General features: G+C 43.8%; 1 protein-coding gene across 1 annotated transcript in view; it reads right to left on the minus strand.

Moving 5' to 3' along the window:
* The window catches only part of LOC116385115 (TRAF2 and NCK-interacting protein kinase-like), a 42,207-nt gene that overhangs the window by 4,086 nt on the left and 28,354 nt on the right, over nucleotides 1-9,767 (minus strand). The window contains exons 11-22 of the mRNA XM_031850317.1: nucleotides 8,981-9,142; nucleotides 8,566-8,589; nucleotides 7,696-7,877; nucleotides 6,987-7,098; nucleotides 5,677-5,823; nucleotides 4,817-4,934; nucleotides 4,421-4,603; nucleotides 4,194-4,337; nucleotides 3,559-3,693; nucleotides 3,194-3,294; nucleotides 2,466-2,615; nucleotides 1,433-1,592 (exon numbers count right to left, since the gene is read on the minus strand). Of these exons, the coding sequence (XP_031706177.1) occupies nucleotides 1,433-1,592; nucleotides 2,466-2,615; nucleotides 3,194-3,294; nucleotides 3,559-3,693; nucleotides 4,194-4,337; nucleotides 4,421-4,603; nucleotides 4,817-4,934; nucleotides 5,677-5,823; nucleotides 6,987-7,098; nucleotides 7,696-7,877; nucleotides 8,566-8,589; nucleotides 8,981-9,142 (1,618 nt within the window). The remainder of the gene's footprint in view (nucleotides 1-1,432; nucleotides 1,593-2,465; nucleotides 2,616-3,193; nucleotides 3,295-3,558; nucleotides 3,694-4,193; nucleotides 4,338-4,420; nucleotides 4,604-4,816; nucleotides 4,935-5,676; nucleotides 5,824-6,986; nucleotides 7,099-7,695; nucleotides 7,878-8,565; nucleotides 8,590-8,980; nucleotides 9,143-9,767) is intronic.

The raw sequence follows: 9,767 nt of genomic DNA on the forward strand, positions 1-9,767 counted from the left end.
GGTTTGCAGGCTTTTGCCATTTTATGATATACATGTTATCAGCGAATTGTTCATACTTATCACTTCGCTATTATCACTTTACCTGCTGTTTTACTACCTGTTAACATCTCTGTATGTATGTATGTATGTATGTATGTATGTATGTATGTATATATATATATATATATACATATATACATACACACATATATATATATACACACACACATATATATACACACATCACTTCTAATTTAACATATAGTACATTCAGTTAATTCATATTAGTCGACCACAAATACACATTTTATATAAGTTACATTTTGTCCCTGTATTCGTGAAACAACAACAACATTCTTGTTATTTAAATGTAATTTGTTTCTGCAAATCATACGGAAGTGTCGTAGTATAAAAAGTGAACAAACACAGGACTTTCAACCTGGAGGCCGGTGTTCGTGTCCCAAAGTGTTATTTAATTATTTTGAAGTTACGTTAGTGATGTTTGTGACGTGTTTTCTGCACTTACGTTACATTATGTAGCAACGTAACATTACAGCGTAATTCAATGTCTCTAGCGTAAATAAATTGCCCGTAGCAGATTTGTTTAATGTAACAAGCGTAACAATGTTACTTAACAACATAATGTAACAACGTAACGAGCGTAATAAATAACAATTACAGTGTTGCGTTGTTTATGTCGTACTTAGTTTAATCCAAACCATGATGTTTTTCCTGAACCTAACTAAGTGGTTTTTTGCCTAAACATGCGTCTGTTTCACGGTAACAACGTGGCATCAAATGACACGTGAAATGGCAAAAATGTACTTAAAATGCTGCTTAAAGGCACGGCGCATGAGATCAAGTTGCTTGAATTGTCCTCTGGCACCATTTGTCTAATACTTTGGTTTATATATTTTTTCGTTATAATGAGCATTACAGCGTTAAAGAGCCGCTAGCGTGTCTATTGACAAAAAACACATTTAAGGAACACTTGTCTGTTAAAGTTAAAACATGAATATCGGCCGATTTACAATCTTGTGATATTATTTCCCCTCATTCACCAAAATAAAAGCCCAAAGCAGCTTATTATTCAACAAAGTGTTAGCATGAAGCAACAGAGCAATCAGTTTTACGAGGATGATGTTTTTGGGCTTCCGACTGCATGTTTTCATCACGTCACCAAATAAAGTTGAACGGTCGGTTCAACCTCCCAAAGAAACCCTGTGGTACTCCTTTGAGCCGGTAATGAGACAGGTGAGGCTACAGTCTGGGCTCCTCGTTTTAAAGGCGCAACTGAAAGCAGAAGGCAGGAGGAGAGAGAGGAGTGTTGCTTTGAACGGAGGTGTGGTAGATAGTAGTGAGGGGTGAAAAGATGACCTGCTGACACCGCTTACAGGAGGTCAGAGGTCAGGGGTCAGGGGGAGAAGCGAGCTGATTTTTGGGGTTGACGTACCGACGGAGGTGGGCATCTCGCCCCACTGCAGCACCACGTCTTTGGTGATGCGTCCGTAGGTGTTGACGTAGACGCCCTCGTCCTCGTAGCACAGCAGCATCTCCATGCCGTCCGTCTTGGGCAGAACCACGATGGCGTGCGGGGTCACCTGACCCTGAATCTGCCGGGGCGACACACGGGAGGGGGGGGGTTGGAGGGGGGGTTGGGGCAGGGGATTAGGAGCTGCCGTGAGCCTACAGGTGGGTAACCCCTACCCCCCCCCCCCCCCCCCGCCCTGAGAGAGAAGAAACTGCTGCAACAATAGAGTCTCCCACGCCATCGCCATGGAAACAGACATGAGCACAGCGTGAGTCATGACGCCAGAAAGCAATGTGAGGCGGTCGCCATGGTTACCGTCTCCTTCCAGCGTCTCTTACTGTAACAAGACCGGAGTTAGAGGACGCCGATTCACCCTTTCATTCATTAAGGCTGCTACACCCTCAATCAATCACTCTCTCATACATTCATTCATTCATCAAGGGAGCCGTTTGTTTATTCTCTTATTCACTCGCTCGCTCCCTCACTCACTCGCTCGCTCCCTCAGTCGCCCCCTCGCTCCCTCCCTCCCCCGCTCCCTCGCTCTCAGCCGCACGCTCCCTCCCTCAGTCGCACGCCCCCTCGCCCGCTCCCTCGCTCTCTCAGTCGCGCCCTCGCTCTCTCAGTCGCGCCCTCGCTCTCTGTCGCTCATTTGCTCTCTCAKTCGCTCTCTCAGTCGCTCTCTCAGTCGCTCTCTCAGTCGCTCTCTCAGTCGCTCTCTCAGTCGCTCTCTCAGTCGCTCTCTCAGTCGCTCAATCGCTCTCTCAGTCGCTATCTCACACTTAAATATAACTTAATTAATGTTCTGATGATGTTAAACATTGCAGGACACACACAGAAACAGACACACACGCACACAGAAACAGACACACACACAAACACACGTACACACACACAAACAGACACACGCACACGTACACACACGGAAACAGACAGACACACACACACACAGACTAACATGTGAGGGGATGTAGATGTCGTAGGGGTTTCCAGAGTCCACATCGATGACATGGAAGCCGACACTGGAGCCGTAGATGACCTTTAACCTCTGTCCCTCCTCCACAGTCAGGTCGACCAGCTGGGGGCGATGCTGCAGCTCAGTGAACGACTGAGGAGGAACACAGAGCGATTAATCAAACACTTTAGTGTAAAATCAACAAAGGAAAGCACACAACAACCAACTGACACGAAGGAAAAAGGTTGACATTAAAATTGAAACGTAGGTAAAAGTACACAAGTATTATCAGCCAAATGTACTCAAAAAGGTAAAAGTACACATTATGGAGGTCTAATTTCCCCTCACTGCAAAAACTAAGTGTTTCTTCTTCATTATTGATCCCTAAAATTCAAATTTTCCTTAAACAGATATACAAATTCAACCTGAACCAAAAGTTCAAATCAACTTCTTTTAAGCATTTTTCAAAATAAAGTGTAATTTTTCTTGATTTGTACTTAAATCAATCTGGTTTATTGTTATACGACTTGATTTATTTACATGTTTTTTTAAGCCATTGTTTATTTCTTTACCAGGCCCCCTTTTATAAAACAAATCCTGTATCTCAGCATGACTAAACATCATGCTGCTCATCTGCTTCCGTCTCGTTAGCTCACATGTTCCCAAAAACAAAGTTTATCCACATTTAACAATCTCTTCAACACCTCAGGTAACATCCTGACGCATCTCACCTTGAAGGCCATGAACTTGTGATACGGTTTAGGCGCCCAGGCGTAGATCTCCACGGCGTTCTTTAGAGCAATCACCAAGAATTTAATCCTCTCGTACTTCACTGCAGAAGGAGAGCAGAGCACCGTAAAAACAGTCCGATGTGTCAAATTATGCTTAACGACAGTTAAAAATAGATGTTTGTTGCTTTGTAAACTTCACATTTAGTAATACAAATGTAACTTAATGTGTAGTCACCCAATTAATCAAAAGATATAGAGAGGAAATCAACCCCAAGTTTTTGTCCCCAAGTTGGAGGATAGTCCCCACAATGCTGGTGTGTTAACATGTTAATGTCCTCACAACCCACATAAACGAGTTTACCTACCGACTTTGTAGTGCACGCAGCCCTCCAGCTCCCCAACAGTGATCCAACCCTGTTTCTTCTCCACCTCGGGGTCGTTGTGTAAGATCCTGTTCCTCAGCCAGGACAGGTAGTAAACACGCAGCTTGTTCTTCTTCCCTGGTTAGAGAAAGACAATTACAATGTTAAAACTGTAAATGTGCTCAGGGTTTACACTTCAGGTGTTAATGCTACTCGTCAAATGTGACTTTTTACTGTATCATTGCAAAGATCTGTGATTGTATGTCTTCATCGCCAGCATCTGGTGTTTATGAGGTGTTTTATTTTTAGAAACAGAAACATACAGAGAGAAAAGTGTCAAAAATAGAAACATCGCCGTCTTGTTTCAAACTACAATTTTAATACTATTAAAGAGACGACTGTGACCAAGTCACAAGGGAAACAGGAAACACTGACTGATTGTTGGAAACTTCAACTGCAATATGTACCTCTGAGATGTAGTAGAGTAAAAAGTACAATATGTACCTCTGAGATGTAGTAGAGTAAAAAGTACAATATGTACCTCTGAGATGCAGAAGTATAAAGTTGCATGAAATGTAAAAACACTGAAGTACATGTACCTCAACTTACATACAGTACTTGATGTACTTGATACCCACCTGAGATGGTGACCAGGACGTTGAGTCCCTCCAGGACGTCCATCTGTTGGAAGCGCCGTCGATTGATCAGGTTGTAAACTTTGCCCTGACCGCTTCGATCCAGCAGCATCAGGCCGTTCTCCGTCCCCACCAGCAGATTCACTCCTGCACAGAGATGTTTGTTATGTACCGTCCGTGTGAGCACACACTCATAAATGCCATTGTTGTGAAGCCGTCTCTCGTCTCACCCCAGAGAGCCGCACAGAGGATCTCGGAGTTGAAGCGTTTCTTGTACTTGCGGATCTCCGGCGTGTCGCTGTGCGGCCTGATGTTGGTCGGGTTGACGTTGACCACCGAGATCTTCCGGGCCTCGTTGAGCCTCGCCTGCTCCTGCTCGTGCTCGTGCTTCAGCAGCTCGTCGGCAAACAGCGCTGCAGCACAACGCGACAACATTATTATTAAGTTTCTCATAGTGCCACGAGTGCTTTTATCCTTTCTCTTCTTTGGAGAAAATCAGAGAAATAAACCTCATTTCCTGCAGAATGTTGTTTTTCTTCCTGTAACTGTCTCCAGAGCCGTTATATTCATCTCGTGTCCCCCCTTCTTGGAGGTTGCAGGTTCAACGCCGTGAGTAAAAAACCTACCCGAGGCCGGGATGTTATCGTCGTCGTCGTCGTCGTCGGTCGGGGAGGTCCCGTACACCCTCGGATCTACGAAGGGTGTGAAGGAAGACTTGGAGCCTCCGCTGCTTGCCATCCTGTACTGCAGAAATCACAGAAACACAGGTTACAGTCAGACACATGTTCGTCTGGTGGTACGTTCAGTCTTTTTGGGAAGAAACAGGAAACTGTTGAAATAAAGGAAACGCGGTGCGTTCAGAGATTCGACAACTTTCCACTTTTCTCCAGCACAGACGCTTCAACTCTCAGCGTTTCTTTTATTCTGTCAGCTACCTGCGTCATGTGATCAGGACACTTTTGGGATCACAAGTTGGAAAACAGAGAGGGAACGGGAGGGGAAAAACAAGCGGAGCGAGGGAGGGAATAAATCCATGTTTGTTCCATCTGAGAGGAAAAACACTGGAGGCCAAGCTAAATAGAAATAAACAGGACAGGAAATTAAAGGTGCCGCATGTTGTCATTTGAGTCTCATAAACCCTGAAGCTCTGTGATGCAAAGAAAACGAGTAAAGCTGCATAAATGACTTCTTTCTCAGTGAGATTCTGGTTATATATTCTGTGTTTTACTGCAGTAGATGTAGTACTAGCACAGGAGTAAAGTAATGTACTGCTCCCGTGCTGGTACTCCATCTACTGTAGTAATACACTGTAGTACTCCACTGACTATGGAGAAGTACCTCATACTACCACACTTCTAAACATGTCTACTGTCTCTTTAAGTTTACTGTGACTGGTGGGGGGGTACAGGTGACAGGTGACTGTCGGGATCAGGTGTGGAGTGGGGGGGTGGGGGGAGGGCAGACAGTTGAGTGCCGCTCCACCTACTTGGGCCCCAGAGGCGTCGCCTGGGGAGACCAGGGGGGAGGTGCTTTGCTGCAACAAATCAGGGAGATTGGCGTTGCCGGGGAACAGATTGGCTTTGCCGGGGAAACCGTTGCTGGCGGCGGAGCTCCGCCTCCGTCCCCCGTGCTTCTGGAAAGAGAGAGAGAGGGGCGGGCTACTGGGCAGCGAGGCTGTGATTGACAGGTCAGGTGAAGGAGGGAGGAACCCTGCCGAGTGTCGACTGAACCCCCAAAAAAAGTTAATATTTTCTGTTCATCTTTTTGGTATTTTGGGCTTCTGACAAACAGACGCTTGGGTGGACACTAAAGAATCTGGAAACAACGAGACGCGACACCACAACGGACCTAAAAGTGAACCTCCTCCGTGGAGATAATGATACGATTGAACACATGAACGCTCACAGAGTTGAGATGATTGATTTGTTGATTGACGAGACGGAAAATTAATCCGCAAATTGTCTAAACTTTACTTAATCTTTTAGGACAGTAATCGAAATGTCTTTTGGATTTCGGACAAAATAAGAAATCTGAATAAATATCGAAGTGAGCTTTGGAAAAGCTGTGATGAACATTGTCCACTATTTCCTGGCATTTTACAGACTTAACAATTAATTAATTTAACAATAAAATAATACGCTAAATAATACAAAAAATGGAAATAATCAGTAGAAATCTGCAGTTAATACACCAATTAAACCGAATCACTGAAAAGTTAGTTACTTTCATTATTTATATATTTAATTCTATTTTACTTCATTTTTATGTGTATATATGTATATATAGTATATATTATTTATTTATTTTTTCCTCCCATTTGTATTATTCTTTTTTGTGTACATGTGTGTATGTATATATATATGTAGTATATATTATTAATGTGTGTATGTGTATATGATTATGTATTCACTACGTGCTAAATAATTATTACTATTATTATTCTATCTTGTCCCTTGTGTGTTTGAGGTCTTATGTGAGGGACTGTTTTGTTCTATTTAGTTAAAAATGTAAAATAAAAGTTGCAAAAAGAAACCTGAATCGCTGCCTTAATGAGCTGGAAAATAACTAAATATATTTAATAACAGACATCGAGAATCTGTTATTAAATAAGAATTAAAAAAAGAACAATCACAAATAACTCAACTGAGAAACATCCAGCCAGATGTTCAACCAGCCAATCAGCCCAAAGTCCAGAATCTTTCACTGGACAGACAAACGTATGAAAAGTGTCCGGTGACACTTTGTGCTGAGTCGGCGAGGAGACAGTCTTCGGGTCAAAGGTCAGCAGTGACTCACCTCACGCATCCTCAGGGTGCCGTCCTGAGAGCTGTTTCCATACGAGTTGTCGTGGCCGTCGTGACCTCCCATCATGCCGAAGGACTCGTTGGGACCTTGACTCGCTGCTGGCCTGAAAGAGACAAGTCCACATTTTTAATCCATATATATTATCACATTTTCATCTATCCAATGGTCCTTGAAGACATCATGTGTGACAAACGCTTCCGTCTGGAAAAGAAAGCAACCAAAATCGAAGCTTAAAATTGTGATATTTCATAAAAAAAAAAAATAAGTATTCTAAATAAGTATTCTACATGTTCTCATTTAAAATCTCGCCCCAAATAAACCATTTACTTTAACCAGATTCTGTAAAAAACATTAAATTCTGAGCTCCTCAACGCAACTATGAAGCCATGATTGATTCATCTGAGACCAACAGTCGTGCGACAACAAATCAGAGAAACTTTGACTGAACTGCTGCTGAACACAGAGGTGTACAAAGTAGAATGTACCGTATCTTTAAAAACTTAAAAGATTCAGAGAAAACATTTAGGCTGGAACATTTCTGTGTTTGTTAATTGTTAGCATTGTGAATCTTTGGTTTTTCTCTTTGCATTTCGTGAGTCAATAATTAAGAGAAAAAGATGTTATTGGACTGCATCAGTGTCCCTAATAAAGTGGGCAGTGTGTGCACGTGTCCCAGGAAACAGGAAACACTTCTACTCACATGATGCGTGGTATGTCGCTGACGGCCACCGACCCGTCGTTAGCCCCGCCCTCTCCGTCCTCGTCCTCGCTGCTGTGAGAGTCCTCGCTGGACGACGAGTAGTCCGTCACTTTGACGGGCGGGCGGCTTGTCTCCTCCGCCTGGCGCAGCTCTCGCAGCTCTTTGGCCAAAGCCGTCAGGTCCTTGGATGGAAAAAATAATGAACCAAAGATTAAAAACAGCTGAGGTCGTCATAAAGCGTTTCATCTGCGTGAAGACGCGGTGACGTGATTAACAGACGATCAGCAGAACGTGAACATGAACTGATCTCCAGCTTTAAAACAGTTTAACGTGTTTTTACCCAGAAATCATTTCAGTATCAGAAAATATGCAGATCTAAATAAAACAAGCAGGAGAGAGAAATAAAAAGGGTTCTACTGTTTGTTTAACAGGCTGTTAATGTGTTAATTTATGTCACATGACTGAGTGTTTGTATGGGGGGGGGAGCATCATGCCTCAGTGCAGGAGGGTCAGGGGTTAAAGTTCAGGGACCTTTAAATTCATCCTCTGTGACATCATCAGCAGCAAAAAGGGGGCGGTGCATGTGAGAGGTTAGGAAACAGGAAGTGGACAAGAGGGGGAGGGGTTATCTTACCAGCTCCTCCTGATGAGAGAGAGAGGAGATAGAATTAGAGAAAGAGGAAGAGAGAAAGTGACTGTAGATGAAACCTGAGAGCAGAGATGTCTGAAGTGATAACAGGAAGTAAAGTGGGTGAGACGGGAGGAATGAATGGAGAGCTGAGTGTGAGGGAGACGGGGGAGGGAAACAGAGAGAGAGAGAGAGAGAGAGAGAGAGAGAGAGAGGGGTGAAGGAGGAGAAATGTCACTGACCTCGTCTACAGCTTTCTTATAGCTCTGAAGGACGATGAAAGGAGGGATGGAGGACAGGATGGGAGGAAGAGAGGAGTGGGGGAGAGAGGAGGAGAGAGGAAGAGAGGTGAGGAGGGGAAGAGAGAGGATGAGAGGGGAGGAGAGAGGGAGGAGTGGGGAAGAGAAAGGGGTGGAGAGAGGAAGAGAGAAGACGAGAGGAGAGGAGAGGATGAGGAGAGTGAACATGAACAGTAACGTGTTAGTTCAGAGAGTGTTTGTTTATTTACGTATTCTCCAACATCCTCTAATGTTTATTTAATCAAACATTTAATCTGTGTGCGTGTGTGTGTGTGTAGGTGTGTGTGCGTGCGGGTGCGTGTGTGTGAGTATGTATGTGTGTGTAGGTGTGTGTGTGTGTGTTTGTGTGTGTACTCACTGCAGGCCTGCTGGGTCGTGTCAGCTCTCTGCCGTCATCTTTGGTCTCGTGGGAAGAAAGTGTTGAGCCTTCAGTCTTACTGGCTGAATTACCTGAACACACACACACACACACACACACACACACACACACACACACACACACGAGGAGATTTTTAAACATTAAGAAGTTTTGAAAATGAAAAATGTTATTTAAAAAAAACGGAGTCGGGAAAAGTTAAGACATTTATGGAAAATTAAGGATATTTTTAGAAAGTATGGACTTTTTCCTTCTTGAAAGTGGAGACATTTTGGAAACTTGTAGCTTGATCCTGTAGATGTTGAATTATTTTCACGTAAGTCCATTTTATTTAGTAAATGAGTGTAAAGTTGAGGTGAGCTCTGGAGGCTGTAAATGAATGAGAGTCCTCACAAGTACAGAAGTGTAAACACGTGTCTGTGTGTGTATGTGTGACTGTGTGTGTGTGTGTGACTGTAACTGTGTGTGGGTGTGTGCCTGTGTGTGACTGTGAGCGTGTGTATGTCTGAGTGTGTGAGTGTGTGTGTATGTCTGAGTGTGTGAGTATGTCTGAGTGTGTGAGTATGTCTGAGTGTGTGAATATGTCAGTTAGTGTGTGTGAGTGACTGTGTGTGAGACTGTGTGAGTGTGACTGTGTGTGTGTGTGACTGTGTGTGTAGTGTGTGTGTGTGTGTGACTGTGTGTGTGTGAGTGTGAGTGACTGTGTGAGAGTGTGTCACTCTGTGTGTGTGTGACTGTGTGTGTGTGAGAGACTGTGTGTGTGTGTGTG

The sequence above is a fragment of the Anarrhichthys ocellatus genome, unplaced genomic scaffold (genome assembly GCF_004355925.1).
Source record: "Anarrhichthys ocellatus isolate YVR2014 unplaced genomic scaffold, GSC_Weel_1.0 scaffold10, whole genome shotgun sequence".
NCBI classification, from domain to species: Eukaryota; Metazoa; Chordata; class Actinopteri; order Perciformes; family Anarhichadidae; genus Anarrhichthys; species Anarrhichthys ocellatus.